The 21,516-nt window shown below is 58.6% G+C and overlaps 2 protein-coding genes across 8 annotated transcripts in view; one reads left to right on the forward strand and one right to left on the reverse strand.

Annotated features, from left to right (window-relative positions):
- The first annotated feature begins 10 nt into the window (after positions 1 to 10).
- AGAP2 (ArfGAP with GTPase domain, ankyrin repeat and PH domain 2) lies at positions 11 to 17,766 on the forward strand. Of its 3 annotated transcripts, XM_032420473.1 has the most exons (19): positions 3,711 to 4,997; positions 6,672 to 6,730; positions 7,337 to 7,424; positions 7,604 to 7,689; positions 7,837 to 7,984; positions 8,978 to 9,112; positions 9,440 to 9,549; positions 9,963 to 10,121; positions 10,283 to 10,369; positions 10,453 to 10,557; positions 10,997 to 11,159; positions 11,344 to 11,463; positions 12,519 to 12,647; positions 13,573 to 13,632; positions 13,864 to 14,012; positions 14,124 to 14,214; positions 14,335 to 14,557; positions 14,679 to 14,934; positions 15,109 to 17,766. In XM_032420473.1, the coding sequence occupies exons 1-19, from the start codon at positions 3,842 to 3,844 to the stop codon at positions 15,349 to 15,351; spliced, it is 3,567 nt and encodes a 1,188-aa protein (XP_032276364.1). In that variant the 5' UTR covers positions 3,711 to 3,841; the 3' UTR covers positions 15,352 to 17,766. The 3 variants fall into 3 exon arrangements, with proteins under 3 accessions (XP_032276366.1, XP_032276365.1, XP_032276364.1); XM_032420475.1 differs by lacking the exons at positions 3,711 to 4,997; positions 13,573 to 13,632 and adding an exon at positions 11 to 185; XM_032420474.1 differs by lacking the exon at positions 13,573 to 13,632 and having other exon boundaries at positions 3,710 to 4,997.
- A 2,120-nt stretch (positions 17,767 to 19,886) lies between these two features.
- Positions 19,887 to 21,516, reverse strand: part of OS9 (OS9 endoplasmic reticulum lectin) — a 31,457-nt gene continuing 29,827 nt past the window's right edge. For 3 of the 5 annotated variants that reach the window (XR_004301331.1, XR_004301330.1, XM_032420604.1), the window contains 3 exons: positions 21,230 to 21,394; positions 20,945 to 21,057; positions 19,887 to 20,666 (listed from right to left, as the gene is read on the reverse strand). Coding sequence is in view for 2 of the 5 variants with exons in the window: in XM_032420604.1 (XP_032276495.1) it covers positions 20,541 to 20,666; positions 20,945 to 21,057; positions 21,230 to 21,394 (404 nt within the window). In the remaining 3 variants the exon portion in view is untranslated. Of the gene's footprint in view, positions 20,667 to 20,944; positions 21,061 to 21,229; positions 21,395 to 21,516 lie in introns of all 5 variants that reach the window. The other 2 variants (XR_004301332.1, XM_032420605.1) reach the window with 2 other exon arrangements.

Genomic DNA, 21,516 nt, shown 5'->3' on the forward strand with positions numbered 1-21,516 from the left:
GCCTGGCCAGACAGGTCTGGGCAACATGCATGCCCAGAGGCAGTTGGCTGTCGCTGCAGTGAGAGCAGAAGTCAGGCGACACGAGGTGGCCAAGCAGTCTCTAAGCCGCCTCAGGAAGCTGGCAGAGAGGGTGGGCGATCCTGAACTTCGGGACAGCATCCAGGCCTCACTGGACAGTGTGCGAGGTAAGAGAAGGGTTAGCTCCCAACTTGGGTGTATCGGGGACCAGCGGAGGCATAGAAGGGCTTGCTGTGCCATACATCACTTCCCAATCAGCCACTTCCTAGTCCTCTAGATGGAGCTGGGACTCGGGGGAAGAATATTTGGACAGGATGGAAAAAAGATATGGGAGGTGTCGTTCTTCCTCTTTCCCCAACTCTGATCCTTCTCCCAGGGGATCAAAATACAAGTCACTGCTGAGCTGACCTTCTTGGCAATGGAGAAGTGGGTGAGCATGGGGAAGGGAGGCCGTGACAGACCCAGGGTAGCCTTGGACCCTGCCTGGGGAGTCCAGGGCAGGAAGCAGTGTGGGGCAGGAGGTTCTGGGACTGGATAATGTGCTCATTCCCAGGACCCACAAAGGATCAGTGACCTCTTGTTCTCCAGCTGTAGAGAGAAACACACACACGTTGAAATACACCATGCAGAGAATCTCAGGCTCCCAGGCACACACTACCACTCATACTGTAACCAAAGTGTAACGAAGTCCCCAGGACTCTTTTCGGTCCCCTCTCTTCCCCATGCTCCTGTTCCTGTCCTTCCCCCCACCCCCAACACACACACCTTCCGTTTTACCTCCTTAGTGCCATTAGAGCAAGTGATGACAACACAGGGAGGAAGTGCTGCCATGGCAACACCATCCGCCACATCCTCCTGCCCACCCCAGCCTTCAGTCTGGTGGGGGGGGGGCCCGGCAGGAACAGCTTCTCTCTATCCACAGGGCCCCACCGCTAAGGAGCTGGTGGAACTGAAAGTCGTCTCCAGCCTAGCCTCCTCTCATTTACCTCTGAGGTGGCAAAGAGCTGACAAAAGCCAGCCATGTTGTTCCTGAAAGGTGTCTGGGAGAAGTACATCCTTCATCATAGCCTGGTCTCCCAGCCGCTCCAGCCTCAGCTGCCTACCTGGGGTGGGGGTGGGGGTTCAAGAGACCATTCTTTCCATCAGGGACACCTGCTGCCAGACCTCTCTGATGGTAGAGGCCACCAGACCGTAACTTGGGGAAGGAACATTTGGTTCGGGTTCCTAAGGGGACAGTCTGATCCTCTTCCCATTGCCTTTCTGAGGCTAGTGCCCCTCTCACCTCCTGTCCCCACCCTTTGCCAAGAACGATGGCTGACACCTTTCCTACAGCCTCCGTGGGTGGAAAGGCAGACCCAGGGGGAGTGGCCCCATGGGGCCTCCTAGGAAGGAACTCCAAAGCCCCACCCCTGTAGAAAAAAAAAAAGAGGGGGAGGAAAAAGGTTTAGTCAGGGTGGAGGAGCTCCGCTTAGCTCTGGAGGAGGGAGTGAGGAGGGGTGGAAGCTGAAATCGCCCAGAAGACTCCACTCTTCACAAGTGACTTGTCCCACTCCTTCCCTGAGAGTCAGGATTCTCTTCCCACTGAGCATAAAGGAAGACTGAGGCCACCAAAGGAAGGAAGGAAAATCAAGGCAGAAATAGCAAATCTCCTTTACCCTCTCTTTCAGAACATTCAGAAAAGGCTACTGAAGGGTCCCCTGTCCTGGGAATGGTGTCCTCCTGGGGTGGGGTGGAGAGGGGGCTGCTGACTTCAGGACAGGACTCAAGAGGGATTGGGTACAGGTCTCAGGGAAAACAAAGGGCATCCAGCATCCTGGTACCACCACCCTCCTTCACCCCCTACCAGGCCAAGCACGCTGCTGGCTCCTGGCTGGCTCCTGCCTCCAAGAGCCGCCCACGACAGCACTTATTATAGTCTCAGCTGCGTCAGGAGGGTGGGACACCAAATTAGGGGAATGCTGAGACTCCCTGAGTCCAGGGAGGGGTCTCCAAGCCTGCGTGAAGGCCTGCCATCACTCTGGCCTATCCCTGACAGGTCTCAGCCTCCATTCCCCATTGGCCTACCCCCTTCAACCTTCTCCCCAGCGTAGAGGACAGTGAGTCTTGAACTCCAGGGTCCCTAGAAGGGTGGTGGACATAGAGCAGACAGACGTTTTCCATTCTCTCTATCTCCTCTTTAACCTTCTAAAAGGCCTCCACCCTGAAAACCTCAGGAGACCGAATGGGAACCGAAAAGAGGCCGGCTCCCGCCTCAACTGAAGGGGTCCTTATATTCAGGGATACTAAATACCCCACATGTGGGTAACCGGATTCGAGGATGGTGCCTCCCTTAACCCCCAGTCCCCCCACCCACCATACACACCGATTCTTCTCTCTGCTTATCCCCGCTGATTCTGAGGCACTCTTGGAGCTACGGTTGCTATGGAGACTGGAGGCATTTTGGTATGGGGGGTGTCAATCTGTAGACATATTCCTTCTCCTTCCACCTCAAGCTGGAGCCTTTGACTCACTTTTTGGCCTGGGCTCCTGGAGCCCTCGGATCTCTCCCCTCCTAAGGCACCCCCCTCCTTCCTACCCTGCTAAGTTCCATGTTTGTCCCCATCCCCAGGGAACACTTTCCAAGTTCACTTTGGGACAGTTGGGCTTAAGTCGTGGCCCCATCAATTTATTGCGTGTGGGGGTGGGGTGGGGTGGGCCAGGCGGCTGGGTGATGGGAAAAAGAATGCGTGCAATTACCTGGGGGAGACAAGGGGTCTTGGGAAAGGGATTTCAGGACTCCCCATTTCCCCACTTCAACTTCTCCAGAATTGGCAGTGACCCCTAAATTCGCTCCGTTTTCCCTGCGGACTGTCCACCCGTGTACTGATTTTTACCCCTGTCCCTAAATGCCACACCCAACAGTCGCGCTCCCTAACCGTGGTGTGCTAGGGGAGGGGGCTAGATTGTTGGAGTAGGTGAGTCCAAGTTCTAGGAAATCCAGCCCAGGATTTGGGAGAGAAATCCAGTCCTGGATTTTGCACCGCCTTCTCAGACAGCCGAGCTGGTGGAGAGAAGGTGGGGGGGGAGATAGGGTGGGGGGGGCGGGGGGCCGCCTCCTCCTCAATGTGAGGGGAGCGCCCGGACACAGAGCGCATCCGGACCGAGCCGAGCCCCGGCGAGCCCCCCGGACCCTTCGCCCGGATCTCACGCCCCTTCCTTCCCAGACCCCAGACCCGTGGGTTCCCACCCCCTAAGGCTTCCCTTCTTCCTCCCCCGCCGGCTCCTGTATCTCCATCCCCAGCATCCCCCCCGCGCCCCTGCGAATCCCCCGCACGACCAGCCCATTAGCTTCCCACCTTCCTACAGATCCCCTCTCCGACCCCCATCCACGGCCCCTGTCCCCTGAGTCCCCATTCCCCGCCCCTGCCTCCCCCGCACCGGTTCTTCCTCTCCCCCAGCCTCGGGTCCCTCTTTTCTGCCCCCTTTTCCTCCCTCTCCCCTATTTGCCCCCACTACTGTCCTCCCCGCCCTCCTCCGCCCATCTCGGCGCCCCCACCCAGGCAGGGGCGCAAGGTCCGGCGCGCCTCCCTGGAGCAGCACCAAGGTCCCGGGGCTCCAACGGGGTGGGGGCGCAGGGCGGGGAGCATGGGGAGGGGGCGCCCCGTGTGATGGGAGGGGGGCGCAAGCGGAGGCGGCGGAGGCGGCGGCGACAGCGGAGCCGGGCTGGGGGCTCAGCGGGGTCCGGGGGCTGGGGGCAGCGAGCAGGGCGGCCCCATGGCCGGGCCCCCCTGAGGCAGTCCGGGGGAGTCCCCTCCCCTCCCCAGCTCGGGGGTCTCGGGGCCCCATGAGCCGGGGCGCGGGCGCGCTTCAGCGCCGGACAACGACCTACCTCATCTCGCTGACCCTGGTCAAGCTCGAGTCGGTGCCTCCGCCGCCGCCTTCTCCGTCTGCGGCCGCAGCCGGCGCCCCCGGGACCAGAGGTGCCGAGACCGGGGATCCTGGCAGCCCCCGAGGCGCGGAGGAGCCCGGCAAGAAGCGGCACGAGCGTCTCTTCCACCGGCAGGATGCGCTGTGGATCAGCACGAGCAGCGCGGGCGCCGGGGGCGCCGAGCCCCCCGCCCTGTCCCCGGCTCCGGCCAGTCCGGCCCGCCCCGTCTCCCCTGCTCCCGGCCGCCGCCTCTCCCTTTGGGCCGCCCCTCCGGGGCCCCCACTCTCCGGGGGGCTGAGCCCTGACCCCAAGCCCGGGGGCGCCCCCACCTCCCGGCGCCCCTTGCTCAGCAGCCCGAGCTGGGGGGGCCCGGAACCTGAAGGCCGGGCGGGCGGCGGCGTCCCAGGCTCGTCCTCCCCGCACCCCGGCACCGGCAGTCGGAGGCTCAAGGTGGCGCCGCCTCCGCCGGCTCCCAAGCCTTGCAAGACCGTAACCACGAGTGGCGCCAAAGCCGGCGGGGGCAAGGGCGCGGGTAGCCGCCTGTCATGGCCCGAGAGCGAAGGCAAGCCCAGGGTCAAGGGGTCAAAGAGCAGCGCCGGGACTGGAGCTTCTGCCGCTGCCGCTGCCGCCGCCGCCGGGGGAGGAGCGGCAGCCACGACCTCTGGTGGGGTCGGGGCTGGGTCGGGAGCCCGAGGGAAGCTGTCCCCTCGGAAAGGCAAGAGTAAGACCTTGGACAACAGTGACTTGCACCCGGGACCGCCTGCTGGCTCTCCTCCTCCGCTAACCCTCCCAGCAACCCCGGCTCCAGCCGCTGCTGTCACCGCCGCCTCCGCGCAGCCCACTGGGCCTGCACCTCCAATCACTCTGGAGCCTCCAGCTCCAGGGCTGAAACGGGGCCGGGAGGGGGGCCGAGCATCCACTCGAGATCGCAAGATGCTCAAGTTTATCAGCGGCATCTTCACCAAGAGCACAGGGGGGCCTCCTGGCTCCGGGCCCCCTCCCGGACCCCCGGGCCTGTCTTCTGGCAGCGGGTCCAGGGAGCTGCTGGGCGCAGAGCTTCGCGCCTCCCCTAGTGAGTAGGACCAGGGCCTGAGAACAGGGAGGGGAGGGCACGTGGAATGCTCAGTTTGGGGTGGAGGAGAGGTGTGCAGGATTGAACTAGGGAAGCCTCTCTCTTGGGTGGGTGGATGAACCAAATTCACTCCTCTGCCAAGGACTGGGGCAAAGCCTAAGAGGTCCTGAAAGGGGGTGGGTAGCTACATTGTGCCACATGAGAGATGACTTGATTTCAGAGGGACCCAGAAAGCCTCAGAGCTTTCTGGGAAAATAATGCCCTTGGTCAGAGTGACTGTAGGAAATTGCTCCCAGAGAAGCCCCGGACCCCACTTCTAGCCTCAGCTGGACTCTGGGAGCAGGGGAACATAGCTTTGCCTTGCCTAAACGAATATTGAAGGTGAAGGAGATGAGGAAGCCTCAGTGTCTCCTGAGCACTTGCGGCAGGTGGCATGAGAGTGACCTTGCAGGCAGCTCCTCGCCAGGGATAGGGCTTCCCTGGGCTGAGCCCCGGCTGGTGAGGCAGCAGGGAGGGACTCTTGTTTCTTTCCATGCAGTGAAGGTGGAGTGGGCTGTACGGGAGTGCGTGGGGGCTGGAACGTGATGAATACTTGAATGTGAAGTGAGAGGGGGCGGATAGGAGGCTTCACTTCCCCCACTGCCCACCCCGGCCCCACAGCGGCGTTGAAACCCCCAGGGGGCTGCCCAGGAGTGACTCAGGGGGACGAACTGCTGCAAAGGCAATTCTTACCCCCGGAGACTTGGGAGGGGGTGCTGAGAAGGTACTGGTTTTTTCGGGGGGGGGGTGTCTTTCTTTTTTTCTGGAAGAAAGAGACTAGGGACTCTTGGTGCGGTTCACACTCCCCGGAGGGGAGGCGGGTTCGGGAGCGGGGGCGGCCCCCGGGGTTTGGCTCTGGAGCGGGTGGGAGCAGATGGCTCCGGATCCCAGAGTTCCCGCCTCAGCTGCGGCGCCCCGGGAACGTCCGGCCAGTGTCAGGCGCGGGGGCTGGACACGGCGGGCGGAAGGAGCATCCTACCCCCCGCCCCCAGGCCTGAGGCTTCTCTCGGCCAAGGAATGGAGCCCTTCCCCACACTTGTTTCAGAGGGTGCTTGTGAGGAAGCTATGGGAGAGGGAAGCTTAGGCAAGTCCAAGCTCCGTTGCCTGGACTGTGGGAAGGGGTCAGGGCCACCATGCTGTTGACCTTGAAAAGGGGGAGGGATATCCCTCACCTCAGTTTCTCTCTTGTGAAATGGAGATTGAGGAAGACCCATTGCCTCCCATGTCCCAGCCCCTCCTCCCAGGATCTGCCCTGGAATCCCAGTCAGGCCGGTAGGAAGGAGACCCTCTCCCATTCTTCCAGAGGGAAAAACCGGCTACTGTCAGAACTCTGGTCCCTGGTCTGGGGCAGACTTACGTTTGGGGATGTGCTTTAAAGGAGATGCCAGCTGAAGTATTTTTGTCTAGCTGGTTCCGTTGCTAAGCAACCACTGAGCGGCAGCAACAGCTGTGGGGAGAGCGGCTAGGATGGGAGGACTGGGGACCACTCTCGAACTTAGCCTTTCCACACAGTTCTCCAGCCCAGGCAGAGTCCTGGGGGTTAAGGGAAGCTGCAAAATGAGGAGGGGTGGCTGAGGGGCGGGGGTGCTCCTGGGCCTGGAGCATCCTCTCTTAATGGCTCCTTTCTTATTACAGAGGCTATGGTCAATAGCCAGGAATGGACTTTGAGCCGCTCCATTCCTGAACTGCGCCTGGTAGGTAACCCAGTCCCCTAGTCTGTATGAAGGCTGCCCTCCCACCCACCGCACTCTCAACTCTCTCCCCTTCACCTCCTCCCTTCCCTCTCTCTGTGGGAATGGGGGATAGTTTCCTAGTACTCCTGAGAGTCTACCACCTTCCTGGGGCTTGATATATCCTTACAATTTTTTCTCCTCTAGCTTCTTTTTTCCTGTTTGTTCATGGTCTTTGTCCAAGCTTCTCCTCGTTTCTGGCATCTCCCCTTTAGCCCTTCATGCTCTATTGCCTCGAATTTGGTAAAACTTTCCAACCAGGGTCTAGCGCTGTGACATCATCCCCCCCCCAAACACACACACACACACACACACACACACACACACACACACACACGGTACTGGGTTGCTGAGAATCTTCAGCCTGCGGTCCACTTTGAGCTTGGGATCATTTCTTATCCCACTCAGCTGATCTTCCCGAATGCTCTCTCCTGACCAGTCATCATCCCCAGTCCCTGCAGGATCCTGCTTGGATGATTTAACACTGCCAATCTCTTTGAGTTCTCGGGAGTGTTCAGACCCAAACATTTGTCCTCCTCTTAATTCTCTGCCCCACAACCGTGTTCTCAGGGTGTGCTGGGTGACACCAGGAGTGGGAAGTCATCGCTCATCCACCGATTCTTGACCGGTTCCTACCAAGTGCTGGAGAAGACAGAAAGTGAGTTCTCAGGAGCCATAGTAAGCTAAGGTTTTGGGTCAGGAATCCAGGATCAATGACTAGGCAGCTGTGGAGACCAGAGGAAAGGATGAGGCCACAACAGCTGAAGTACAGGGAGCGTGGGGAAACTTGGTGACCTGTGACCTCTGACCTACTACCACTTCCACCCTTCCGGACAGGTGAGCAGCACAAGAAAGAGATGTTGGTGGATGGACAGACTCATCTGGTGTTGATCCGAGAGGAAGCTGGGGCACCTGATGCCAAGGTGAGGGGTGAGATGTTGGGATAGGCAGGCTGGCTGGGGTCAGCACTGGCCAAGGGAGAAAGCTCTAGTTCCCCAGACCTCCCTGGACATAGTGTCCAGAGGAGTAGATTTGTCTGACCCCCCTTTTGCTTCCTCACCCTCCGCAAGTTCTCAGGCTGGGCAGATGCTGTCATCTTGGTCTTCAGCCTGGAGGATGAAAACAGTTTCCAGGCCGTGAGCCGTCTCCATGGGCAGCTGAGCTCCCTTCGGGGGGAAGGACGAGGAGGCCTGGCACTGGCACTGGTGGGGACACAAGGTAAGGAGGGCCTGGGCAAGCACTGCTTTCAAGGGAGTCCTTGCGATGGCTGCTGAGGTATTGCCCAACACAGGTGAGAGCTTGGTGAGGTGTGGCAATGGCCACTTGGATTGCAGGAACCCTCTGGAAGGAGCCTTGTCTCCAAATAAAGGAGTCATTAAACCAAAAAAAAAGTCCCAGGGTCTGAGCGGAGAAAAGAGGACCCTCCAGGAAGGAAGGGACAGCTATAGGAGCAGTCTCCACTCCTCTGAGATGTCACCTACTTTGTGTTCTCACCCTGCCATTTCCTGTCACCACCATGGCAAACACAGAAAATCTCAGGCTCTAGTGTGGACAGAAAGCCTTCTATCTTTCCCTCGCTACGGCTGGGTCAGGCTAACATGTTTCAAAGGGACGTATCTAAAAAAGAGAAAACACAAACGAAATGATGGAGAAAATACAGAGGGCAGAAAAGTCTGAGTTCTCAAAGAAGTGATTCAGAGGCTCTCAGATGCCAGCAGGCCCAGGAAAAGCTTTCCCAGTACCCACCTTGTATTGAGCTGGCTCAGCTTTCTGTCTGGATGCCTATCCTGCAGGAGCCTGCTTCCCCTCGCCACTCGCCTCCTGGCTCCTTGCTGCGGAGTGAACAGTCCACCTGTTCCCTGTGGACTTTCAACCTTTTCCCGAGGTGAACTCCCACTCTGCTCAGGGTCCGTTGGATTTGCAGGGCAGGGTGACGGGACACTTGGGAGTCTCAGCCATTTGAGACCTTGTTAAGAAGTTCTGCTCACCTCTCGAGTATTCCCAGAAGACACATACACAGAGCTCACCCGCCTGCTCCTCCTGCCTCGGGGCTTGTGAGCTTGGGCCCAGCCTTCAAACAAGAAGGGGATATTCTCTCATCGCCTGTCCTTTGTGTGCCCAGCCTGGGACTGGAGCCAAAGGAAAAAGAAAAGTAGGAAGAGTGGGGAATCGGCGCCCTCATCCAATCCTGCCCCTTTCCTGTCCCCTCAGACAGGATTAGTGCCTCCTCTCCTCGAGTGGTGGGCGATGCTCGCGCCAGGGCTCTGTGCGCAGACATGAAGCGCTGCAGCTACTACGAGACATGTGCAACCTACGGGCTCAATGTGGACCGCGTCTTCCAGGAGGGTGAGTACCGTGACTCACCGCACATGTGGGAAGCAGGGAGCGAGGGGCCTGCGAAGTTCTTAGGGCATCCAGGCCTCTCTCTGGGAGTGACAGCAGCCTAGCCTGCATGGGAGAGAGGCGGCATCAGGGAGGTTTGGAGGTTTGCTTAATGACCACGTGGTCTTTCTGGGCTGGATGAGCTGCCAAGATTCCAGGTGGCACGAAGCCTACGGTGACAAGGAAGTTGGGGCCTATGTTATCTCTGGGGGATTTCTCAAAATTGGGCGACAAAGGGTGGTCTTGGCTATCTGCCCTGTTCATGTGCCCTTCCTCTCTCCCTTCCTTCAGTGGCCCAGAAGGTGGTGACCTTACGGAAACAGCAACAGCTTCTGGCTGCCTGTAAGTCCCTGCCCAGCTCCCCGAGCCACTCGGCTGCTTCCACTCCTGTAGCTGGGCAGGTGAGTTGGGGTTTCAGGGTCCACAGAGGGGCTGGTAGGATGCAGAGGAGGGACTGGTGATCCAAGAACAGGTACCGCATACCAAGGCGGTTGGGGGTGGGGGGCAAATGGAAATGGCAGTGACACCATTTGTAGAAAGCTCATTGGACTGGACATCAAGCAGGTTTGAAACGCTGTTCGGAATGTCCTCGAGCAAGTCACCTAAACCTCCCAAGGTTTCAGGAAAATTGTATGACCTAATACTTGCAAAATGGAAAGCATATGACAGTGAGGAGTTTTGTTATGAACGATAATGCAAACAAATGGCGATGAGATCAAGGAATGTCTGGAATTCCTCATAACTAAATGTAACTATAGCTTGGTGGGGTGGGGGCGATCTTAACTCTTCTGCTGACTCCTTCATCCATCCCCAGGCTAGCAATGGGGGCCACACTAGCGACTACTCTTCTTCCCTACCATCCTCACCCAATGTTGGTCACCGGGAGCTCCGAGCTGAGGCAGCTGCCGTGGCTGGATTGAGCACCCCAGGGTCCCTGCACCGGGCCGCCAAGCGCAGGACCAGCCTCTTCGCGGTATTGGACATGATGACTCCCCCATCCTCCGGTTCTCTGTTACCTGTCCATCTTCCCTGGTCCCTAGACCCCGCTGTTGGGCCCCTTTCCATTGCCTTCCCTGTCCTTCCATCAGTGGATCCCTCTATTAGTTCTCTAACTGATGCCAATAACCATTCCAGAATCGTCGGGGCAGTGATTCTGAGAAGCGGAGTTTGGACAGTCGGGGAGAGACAACAGGGAGTGGGCGAGCCATCCCCATCAAACAGGTGAGTGGTCCAGGGGCTGGGGGCAGGCTGGGGGTAGCTGGTCTTGACTGGCTCTTCTCCCACATGTCTCTTTCCATCCTCAGAGCTTCCTACTGAAGCGAAGTGGCAACTCCTTGAACAAAGAATGGAAGAAGAAATATGTGACCCTGTCCAGTAATGGCTTCCTACTCTACCACCCCAGCATTAATGTGAGTGGCAGAGCTTGGCTGGGCCACCCTGGCTGGCTTTGAACACCCCTCCGCCCTACCAGTCTGAGCCTCTGACAAACATTAACATCGCTTCCGGGAAGCCCTAGTCCCATTCTCTTAGGTTCAGCAAACACGTGTTAGGCCCCCACCACGTACCCATGCTGGAGAGGGGAAAGTAAAGACATCCCCCTGAGGAACTTGCAGTCTAGTGGGAGAGGATGGAGGAAGGACCTCCACCTGGTCTGCCATTCAGGGAATGCTTTCTGGAGGAGATAGTACTGGGCCAAATCTGGGGAGCCCATCCCCTAGAAGCTCATCCCAACACAGTCAGCCCCCAGGGCTCCCTCTCCAGATCCTCTCTAGCCCATACTATTGGCTGCTTCTCAGCACCACCAAGGACCTCAGGCTTCCCACACTCGCAACCCCTGTGCCCCTCCAGGATTACATCCACAGTACCCACGGCAAGGAGATGGACTTGCTACGAACAACAGTCAAAGTCCCTGGCAAGAGGCCCCCGAGAGCCATCTCTGCTTTTGGCCCCTCAGCCAGTATCAATGGGTTGGTCAAGGACATGAGCACTGTGCAGATGGGTGAAGGTCCTGGTGAGTGGGGCTCTTGACAGAGAGGCAGAAAAGGGACCAGAGCTGGGGGATGGGGAGGGATAGTAGGCAAGTGGAGGCTGGACTGGATAAGTGGGAAGGTGGGTGATAACGAGGAACTACACCAGGAGTGGGTCCCAAAGACCAAGGGGCTCACTGAAGCTTTATCTTCTTTCCCTTCCAACAGAGGCCACCACTCCCACCCCCAGCCCCAGCCCCAGCCCCAGTTCCCTGCAGCCACCACCAGACCAGACATCCAAGCACCTGCTGAAGCCAGACCGGAATCTGGCCCGAGCCCTCAGCACTGGTCAGTGAGGACCCACCCTCCGTCCACTCTCTTCCAGTTGTGAATGGGATGTGGGTGGGAAAGGAACTTGGGGTAGAAGCTTGGAGGCTGGAATCGGTGTGTGAGTGGACACACTGAGCATCTACTGGGCGCCAGGCACCAAGCTCAGTCATACTGTGATTATCATAATGGTTAACACGAGTGGGTTCTAGAGCTAAGTCCCCTGAACTTAAACCCTGGCTTGCCACTGGGCAAGTCACTTGACCTCTCTGTGCCTCAGTTTCCTCATCTGTAAAGTGGAGGTAATAGATTCTACCTCAGAGGTTGCTTTGAGGCTTAAACAAACTGAGAACACTGTCTAGCACATAGTCAACCATCAGTATTTGGAGTGTTTGAGTATATATATATATATATATATACACACACAATCTATATATATACAATTACAATTTATAACTTACTGTATATGTACAACATATATACACATTTACAATTTACAATATACTTACTGTATATACACACACACACGTAAATTGTGGTTTTTGTTGTTGTTGTTGTTGTTTTAAGATTTTATTTATTTATTTGACAGAGAGAGAGAGAGAGAGAGCAGGAGCACAAGCAGGGGAGAGTGGGAGAGGGAGAAGCAGGCTTCCCGCCGAGCAGGGAGCCCGATGTGGGGCTCGATCCCACGACCCTGGGATCATGACCTGAGCTGAAGGCAGACACTTAACGACTGAGCCACCCAGGCGCCCACACACAAATAAACTGTAATGGCAATCCTCACAGCAAACTTGTCAGGTCGAGATTATTATCCCCATTCTAGGGATGAAGAAACTGAGGCTCAGAAGATTAAGTGACTTGCTTCAAGGTCTCAAGGCCAGTAAGTGGCAGAGCCAGGATCTGAGTGCAGGTCTGACTCATCTGACCACTCATCTGCCCACATTCCCAGGCATGATCAAGGGGGACCTCCTGGAGAGAAGGGGGACCAAAGCTAGTTCAGGGGAGGAGACAGGCTATGGAGAAATCAGGAAATCTGTGGAGGGGGCAACTGAGGCAGCTGTGTCCCCCTCCCTAAGACTGTGCCCCATCTGGAGACCTGAGCCCCCTGAGTCGGGAACCCCCTCCTTCTCCCATGGTGAAGAAGCAGAGGAGGAAAAAATTGACAACACCATCCAAGACCGAAGGCTCGGCTGGGCAGGCTGAAGGTGAGGCCCTGGTGGGCAGTTCCATCCCACCCTGGACCCTCACCCCCAACTCCAGATCCCTGGCCTAGCTCCTGCAGGAGGAGGAAAAGTGCCTGAGCTGAGTGCTTGACTATCATTATCACTGTGCACATGACCTAGTGAAAAATGGATGAAGACCCCTCAGCCCCGTCCTTCCTCCCATTCCCCAGACAATGCCTTGTACCCCAGTAGTTCCCAGTCCTGCCACTCCCATACCCAATGACTCCCATTGCCTGTAGCTCCTGCTTCCTCTCTTAATGACCCTCTAGTTTCTGTTCCTGCCCTCAACCCCATTTATCATCCCAGACCCTGCACCCAGAACCCCCTGTGGCCCCCAGTGACTCAGCACCTGACTTTAGTGTCACCCACTGAGTCCTCAGCTCCCGGACTCTGTGACCACCCAGCCCCTGTTCCCAATAGCTTCTTGTGATCACCAAGCTCCCCCAATAGCCCTTGACCACAGTGATCCCCATTCCTGCCCTCAGTGACCTCCCCAGGCCCCTGAAACTCCTCTGGAACCCCACAACCCCCTTGTCCCAGGCCCGTGACTCAGCTTCTGTCCCCTTTCCCTGTGTTCACTCGGATCCTGACCATCCCTTCCCTTCCCAGAGACCTGGCTCCTCATTGGTCATGATAACTGGTCCCCACGCCCTGCTCTCTGCTGGGTGCTCAGACCCAGGTTCCAGATCTGCCTACTCTCATGGCTCTTGGCTTCTGCTCTACTCTGCTCCGGGGCCACTGACTTTAGTTCTGCTTTCTCTCCCCATCTGTCTGTCCTGCTTTGTCTCTGGCACTCTGTCACTATTTCTCTCCATCTCTCCATCTGCCTCTCTCTTTCTCCTTTCTTGGTCTCTTTCTCTGTTCTGCTCTCCATTCTATCTCTATCTCCTTCGCTTCGGGAAACCAGCCAAGCGCAAAATGTGGAAACTAAAATCCTTTGGTAGTTTAAGAAATATTTATAAAGCAGGTAACAAGTGGGGAGCTGGGAGGGGCGCTCAGCTGGGGTGCAGAGGGGTGGGGGTGCCCCTGCCTTCCCCTGCATGTGCTCGGGCTTCCTGCTCTCCCCCACCTTCTGCTTCCCCAACCCTTCTGCCCCACTCCCAGGGGCTTGGGATGGACATCAGGGGGGGAAGGGTTTGGGCAAGGCGGCCCTGTTTGAACTCCATCCCTCATGACCCCATCCCATCCCCCCACTCAGAGGAAAACTTCGAATTCCTGATCGTGTCCAGCACTGGTCAGACGTGGCACTTTGAAGCAGCCAGTTTTGAGGAGCGGGATGCCTGGGTCCAGGCCATCGAAAGTCAGATCCTAGCCAGTCTGCAATGCTGTGAGAGCAGCAAGGTCAAGGTAATGGGTGGGGGGGTGAGGGTTGGGGGTGAGCAGAGGTGAGTGTCTTAAGAGTCTGGAGATGGGCTCAATACAAGGGAGAGTCAATACAAACCCCAACCCTTTCTGCAGCTGCGCACAGACAGCCAAAGTGAAGCGGTGGCCATCCAGGCGATCCGGAACGCCAAGGGGAACTCTACCTGCGTGGACTGCGGGGCCCCCAGTGAGCGCAAGGGGGAAGCGGAGGGGTCTCGGAGGGAGTGTGGTTCGCTGGGGTTGGGCGAACGCTGGGGTGCCCATGCTGCCTGCCCGCCGGGCGCCGACCTCTGCACTCCCTCCCCAGACCCCACGTGGGCCAGTTTGAACCTGGGCGCACTCATCTGCATCGAGTGTTCTGGCATTCACCGGAACCTGGGCACACACCTGTCCCGCGTTCGCTCGCTGGACTTGGACGACTGGCCTCGGGAGCTGACCCTGGTGCTGACGGCCATTGGCAACGACATGGCCAACCGCGTGTGGGAGAGCGACACGCGGGGCCGCACCAAACCCACGCGGGACTCTTCGCGGTACGTGTGAGGGAAGGGGGGCGCTTAGGACGTGCGGCTCCCGAGAGGTTTCCCTGAGTGAGGGGCAGAGGTCCTGGGCGAGGGTCCCTAGAGCCCTTCCTGTTCATCCCTGGTCTTGTAGAGAGGAGCGTGAATCATGGATTCGCGCCAAGTACGAGCAGCTGCTGTTCCTGGCGCCGCTGGGCACTCCCGAGGAACCGCTGGGCCGCCAGCTGTGGGCCGCGGTGCAGGCCCAGGACGTGGCCGCCGTTCTCCTGCTTCTGGCCCATGCGCGACACGGGCCGCTCGACACCAGCGTAGAGGACCCGCAGCTTCGCTCCCCCCTTCACCTGGCAGCCGAGCTCGCCCACGTTGTCATCACGCAGCTGCTGTTGTGGGTACGTGCGCGGGGCATGGGGAAAGGGGGGCCTTGGAGGGCTCGAGCCAGGCACGGGGGAGCCTGCTATCCCCAAAAGGACCCTGGAAGCGGGCCTGGAAATTCTGGGGAGACGGCGTGCGGGTGTCGGCCCTACGGGGCCGCTTGGTGACGCGGGCCGTCTCTGTCCTTCTAGTACGGCGCCGACGTGGCCGCCCGCGACGCACAGGGCCACACGGCGCTGTTCTACGCCCGCCAGGCTGGAAGCCAGCTGTGCGCCGACATCCTTCTCCAGCACGGCTGCCCGGGTGAGGGCGGCAGCACCGCCACCACCCCCAGCGCAGCCACCACCCCCAGCATCACCGCCACGCCCAGCCCCCGCCGCCGGAGCAGCGCCGCCAGCATGGGCCGCGCCGACGCCCCCGTCGCGCTGGTATAGTTGCCCAGCGGGAGAGACACCCCCACTCCCACACGGGCCGGGCACGACCACATCGGGTGGACCGCTGGACAGATGCACCCACTCACCTCTCCAATCCGCACCCCGCCCCACGGGAGCACTTCTTTCCCCCACGAGGGCACCGCCCCCACGCCTCCCAGAAGACACAAACTCACCTCCCTCTCCCCAACGAGGCATGGAGACCCCAGCTCAACACGCCCCCTCTCCACCGTTTCCACGCTCGGATTGCTCTGGGTCTACCCGCTGGGTGTCTGCGGAAGCGGACCCCCTGTCGCGGTACCTGCTCCTGGGAGCTTGGATTTGCCCGCTCGCGCCCCCTAGGGGCGGAGTGGGGGAGACCCAGTCCTGCTTGTGCTCGACAATCCCCAGGCGGGAGCACATACCCAGGCTGGCTCCTGGGGCGACGCCACGCCAGAGGGAGGGGTTAGTACGTGGGAGAGCTAGCCCTGGGACTTGGGGCCAATACCGGGACCCCCACCCCTTCCATGCTAATCTCACTGCCCAGTGAAGGGGGAAGGGCAGCGAGGGGCAGGACCCCTGCTGCCCAAGGGGGTAGGGGGGTCCCCAACCCTTTCCGTGAAAGGGACCATGAGGAGTGGAAATCAGGACGTCCCCCCACACCCACCCATGGATGGAAGCTAAAGGGCCGGGGGAGCCAAGAGCCTGGGTCCCTCCTCACTACTATCTTGGGAGGGAGAAGAGATGGAGCAGAGCGGGCTAAGGGGATTGGGGAGGGACCTTGTAATTTATTGCTTTGTTCTCCAACAAGGGGGCGGGGGCGGGCAGGGACTTGGGGAGGGCGTTTCAGGGTAGGGGAAGCCAGGGGTGGGCAGAGGGTGGGGTGGGGTGGGGGTGCTCTCGGGTTGTGAGTGTCTGTGACCGTGACTGCGTACCTGTGACTGTGCAGCGCCCGTGGTGATCTGGGGTAGGGGGCACCCCTGCAATGGGACCCCTCCCCCACTATTCTTCCTGTCAAGCCCCTCCCTCCCACTGGAGCAGCTCCAGACCCGTCCTTCAACCCCATGATCCCTCCCAGCCAGGGCTAAGAGGATGAGAGGTGGCTGGGAGGGTTTCCAGGCCTCCTTCCCCATCCCCAGGAAGGGGGTGGTGGGGTGGATTTACCTGGCCCAGCCCTGCCTCCTTTAATCAATCCAGCCCTTGGACCGTCTGTGTCAGTGGTTTCCGGTCTTTTTTTTTTTTCTTTTCTTTTTTTTTCTCAGCTAAAACATTTTGCAAAGGACCAGGTAATTGGGGAGGGGAGAGGGACTGGGGCAGAGAGAAATGCCCCCATCTCCTCTGAGGCAGATGGTGTGACTCTTCTTCAACAGCAATTAAAGAGGAAGTGATTTTGTCTAGGGGGTGAGCTGCTGGTTTGTTCTTGAAGAGGAGGGTCAGGGAACGGACTTGGTCAAGGTGGGGAACTGGAGGTGGGAGAGGGCCAGCAGAGGGTGCCCCTGCTGGGGCTGGTGGCAGGGCAACCCAGTGGCAGGTCAGATACTGCACCCTGTAGTGAAAGGAACCAGGCAGGTCAGAGCAACAGTGGGGATCCAGGGAGCTGAAAAGTCAATGACTCCCGACATGATCCCTTTTCTGGGAAGGAGCTGGGGCATGGAACTTAGAGGAGAGGACAGGGGAGGGGGCTGCTTGGAGAGGTGGGAAGCTGGGGTAGCTTTGGTTGAGAGCAGGAACTTTGGAGTAGGATCTGATTTTGTAACCGGGCCCTCCACTTCATGGCTAGGTGGCCTTGGGCAGGTTACCTTGGTGGCATCTGTTTATTGGTAATCTGAACAATATCTGTTCAGAGGGACCTGGTGAGGACTCCAGCACTGGCCATGGAGGACTGCCCTAGGGACCTGGTACCAGAAGTAGAGCTCATTATAGTAGGGACCTGGAGGCAAGAGGTGGGAAATCTCGCAGCCACAAAGGTCCCTGGTGTCCGCACACTCCATGCCCAGCTGCTGTAGCAGACATCTGCCCACCTCCACGTCATCTAGGCCACCGAGGCCAGTGCTGCCCTCAAGAGCTGCAGCGCTTCCTGGTTCAGCATGAAGCCCATCCTGCTGTTTCTCGTGGGCGGCAGAAAGCATTTGCCCTGATAGAGGGGCTGAGTGGAGTGGCATTGGCCAGCAGCCAATGCGGGCTGGGCACAGCCACCACATGTCATTCAGTCAATGGCCCTGAGTCTTCTAATGGAGCCTCTGGCCGAGGCTCAGAACCTCTCAGCCCCACGACGACGGACAGCCGCAGGTGTGCCGTGAAGCTAACAAGGTGTGGTTGCCGCAGTGGGGCCAGGTCCTGATCACACGGAGGCCTCCATTCTCCAGGATTCTAGGCTGGGGACCACCCGGCACAGCAGCCCGACATAGGACGCAGGTGCAGTGACGGGTACAGACGCAGGTGTGCAGTCTGGGAAGGCAAATCGAAAGGAAGGGGGGAGGTGCCTGGGTGGCTCAGTCGGTTGAGCGTCCAACTCTTGATTTCGGCTCAGGTCAGGATCTCAGGGTGGTGGGATCAAGGCCTGCGTCGGGCTCCTCGGTTGGCGTGGAGCCTGCTTAAGATTCTCTCTCCTCTCTCCCTCTCCTGCTGCCCCTCCACCCCCCTCCCTCTCTTAAAAAGAAAAAAAAAGGAAGAGAGGGAATTAGCAAAAAAGACTCAACTGGACCACCTGGCCATTCCCTCCTTCAGCTCAGAGATCCTGGACTCCCGCAGTCCATCTCCACTTGACTTTTTGGTGGCAAAAGTTCGCTCCCTTCCTCAGAAGCTCGAGTGTGAGAGTTTGTGGAGGAAGCAAGGGCCCCGGAGAGCGTGAAATTACCACAGGGAACTGCAGGCCAGTGGGGAGTTCCTTTCATTTCCAGCCAGGGAAAGGTGGTCGGGGTGTCAGCAACCCCCACTGAAAATCCCAACACTAAGTAATCCACTGGCTTTTTGTCATTGGCTGCATCTTTGGCCTGGTGAGAAATGTGAAGGGTGTAGTGGATGGGATGACAAAATGTCAAGCCCTCCAGGCCGTGCACAATAGGAGTCTAGAAGGAGACTCCCTGGGGGGCTGAGGGGAGAAGTTGCCCTTTTGCATCCATGCCACCTTCCCAGCTCACCTCGGGTGTCCTCACCTGGATTCCTGCCGCCCCTCCTCACCGCCCCACCCCTGTTGCCGCACACCCTGCTCCCCTCCTTTTGTTTGCCTTAGCACAGCTGGGGCAGACCAACTTTCTCCATGGGAGTTTCACCAAAAGCCAAAGGAAAGCAAAAAGGAATTTTCTATTGAAAGTATAAGATGATTAAATCTAGTGAGGTTTCCAGAACTCCGTTTTCTGATAAGAGTCCATCCTCATCAAATCAAAGCTAACTTTCCTGCCCCAGCCTCTCCTGCTCTCCCATTCTAAAAGATTCCGCTGTAGCTTCAGATCAGCTTTTGAGATTCCTTCTAAGACTCTTGCTTCCAAGTACCATCTAGTCTCTTCAGAACTCAGGAGCTGGTTCGCGAGAACTTATTGAGCACTTCCTGTGGGCCACGTGCTGTGCTAAGAGTATGACACACGCAGTAGATTTCCTTCAATACTCACAACCACCATCGGAGGCCAGTGTGATTATCCACAACTTACCCGGGAGGAAACAGCTTGAAAAGTTAAATAACTCGTTCACGGCCCCACTGAGTAAAGAAAGGAGTGGGAAGCTGAACCCAGCATTCCGACTGCAGCTGCCCTTGGGAAGCAGTCCTCCCCGCAAGATACCCAGATGGATCTGGGCAAGCAGGATTTCGCAAGTCTACCCATTTACATTTCTCCGTAAAACAATGTAAGCATGACATGCAAAATAAGCACCCGGCTACATTTAGAAAGAAGGTCGGTCTCAGACAACTTCCTTCAACAACGATCGAATCTCACTTTGACTTCTGGAGACCCAGTTCAATGACCTCTGGCTTACCTGTGAGTCAGTGCCATCTTCAGCAGAGACTGTACATCTCAGAGATGGGGAGCAAGAGGAGAAAGGGGGAGGTGAGGGGCCCCGGTGTGCACTTGGCAACAGGGAGGAGAGACCTACCCTGACCCTCCCGCCCTCGGCACAGTAGGAAGCTGGCATAGGTGGGCAGCAGTGCCCTCTCTGGGCCTGGCAGAAAGGACGTGGTATGGCAGGTGGGCACGGGGTGCGGGTGGCCAGCAGAAGCTGCAGCACGCTGCGGGGGGGGGGTCAGCAGGAGGGTCCCCGTGGTGGGGTAACTCCATGCTGTGCACTCCGCTTTCTGGATGTGAAGGAGGAGAGGGGAAGGAATAGAAATAGAGGAGGAAGAGGAGGGACAACAGAACTACAAGGGTTTCAGGTCAGTGGGCTTTGTTCCTCTGTCCTGGTCTCTTCCCGTGCATCCCAGTCCCCACTGGTGCCACTTCGGAGAGGGAGGGGCTGCGGAGCACAGAATGGGATGGGAGAGTGTGCACTCCACCCTGAGGAGAACCCTCATGCCTGCTAGGGCCTCCACCCCACCTACCCCCTGAGAAGAAATCACAGATTGATGGATTGATGGTCCAGTTATTTATTGAGAAACCTGATTGTTCAAGAACATGGTGGGTGGTTCTGTACCCCACCCTGTTCGGTGGCATCGTGTCAGAGGTGCTGGGCAACTTTCTCCCATTTCCTCAGAAACAGAGGCGAAGGCACCTCAACTCGGAAGCCCGGATTGTAGGGAACAGTGTGGGCAGGGAAAGGAGGAGGGAATCCCAAGCCGATCCAAGGGAAGGGGGTGGCCCGGAAGAGCAGCTCAGGCAGGGTGTGGGGGGCCTGCTGAACTGCCCCACTCTTCTTGCTCTCCCTGCCCTCCTTCAAAAGATCTCATCAATTCTCTAGGGAGGGAGGAGAAAGGAACCGACAAGTTAGGGGACCGGTACCGGGCAGCCAGGGAGAAAGGAAGGGGCTGTGGAGAAGCCTGGGAGAGCAAACCCCACAGGCCCGCCAGGTCTTGGGTGGCTCTCAGCAGCAGCCGCCGAGGCGGAGGCGCCGCGCTCACCCCGCCGCCCCTCTACGCCCCCCAGGCAGGAGGCGGCAGGAGGCCAGGTCCACAGCCCAGCGCGCCTCTGCTGTTTCGCCTTCAGGGCCCCGGGCGCGGGTGGGGGGAGGAGGCAGGGCCAGTCTGGGCAGGCTCTGGACTCCTTGGCCAGCCGACCGCATTGGTGGTCTCAGAAGTCAAACTCCTCCAGGTCCCCTGTGCCCTCCCCGCCGCGAGAGCCCCACACGCGGCGGTAATTGCTCTCCAGCTCCTTCTGCCGTTGCCGCTCTTTCTGCGCCTCCTCTGCTCCCTGCACCTGCGGGGAGGCCGGCGAGGGCGCGCGGTGAGCGGGGTGGCTGCTGGTGAGCCAAGGGCGGCGCTGGGCGCCCGAGGGTCCGGGGACTGGCCCCGGGGGGCGGGGCAGGGGCCCGGCACCCGCACTTCGCAAGGGAACAGCCGCCCAAAATTCCAGCAGCTCAGAAGGGGGCGAGGCTGGGACTGGCCAGGATGCGCCTAGCCATGCTCTCAACTCCACAGTGCGCTAGAGCAGGGTGAAGGCTTGGAGAGCCAGGGCCGGGGTGGGCTGCCTCTCACCAAGATATTGAAGAAAATCTCCTTGAGGTTTCTCGTGTCCTCGTCAGTCAGCCAACGGGCATCCTCCTCTGTCCCTTCTGCCCCTGGTCGCACGATTTTGATTTCAATTTTCCCTGGAAAGGAGCCGCGTGGGCAGTGAGAGGAGAGGCAGGATGGGAGCTTCTGTGCAGGGCCCTCGGCCTCCCAGGTCCCCAGCGAGGTTTCCAGTCCACCTTGACCCAGCCCCTCCACCTCAGGCAGCAGGCCCTGCCAACCGCTCTTAAGCCAGCCAGCCCCAGGGCCCACCTTCCGCCGTGAGCCCCTCCCTCTCCAGCAGCTCTTTCACCAGCCCCTCGATTTGTTTCAGCTGTGGGTTTTCCCGTTTCATCTCGAGGACAGTCAGATCCTGATTGGGGCCTCCGTGACGGAGCTTGGTGACCCGGACCCGGACTCTGTGCTCAGGATCCTCCTCTTAGAGGGGGAGACACACAGGGAGACACAAAGCAGAGCCGTGACTCCAGGTTAGGGGCTGTGGTGGTCACCTCTCCCTAAGCCATCCACTGGTTCGGGCAGTTTTCCATCACAAACACATA

This window comes from Phoca vitulina, unplaced genomic scaffold, assembly GCF_004348235.1.
Source record: "Phoca vitulina isolate PV1807 unplaced genomic scaffold, GSC_HSeal_1.0 scaffold23, whole genome shotgun sequence".
Classification (NCBI taxonomy): Eukaryota; Metazoa; Chordata; class Mammalia; order Carnivora; family Phocidae; genus Phoca; species Phoca vitulina.

What these genes read in the sequence shown, in the direction of transcription:
- AGAP2 (XM_032420473.1), top strand. Translation starts at nt 3,842, where the DNA reads ATGAGCCGGGGCGCGGGCGCGCTTCAGCGCCGGACAACGACCTACCTC. An exon ending in CCACTCCTGTAGCTGGGCAG is followed by an intron (nt 9,550 to 9,962) that starts GTGAGTTGGGGT and finishes ATCCATCCCCAG; the next exon opens with GCTAGCAATGGGGGCCACAC. An exon ending in CCCACGCGGGACTCTTCGCG is followed by an intron (nt 14,558 to 14,678) that starts GTACGTGTGAGG and finishes CTGGTCTTGTAG; the next exon opens with AGAGGAGCGTGAATCATGGA.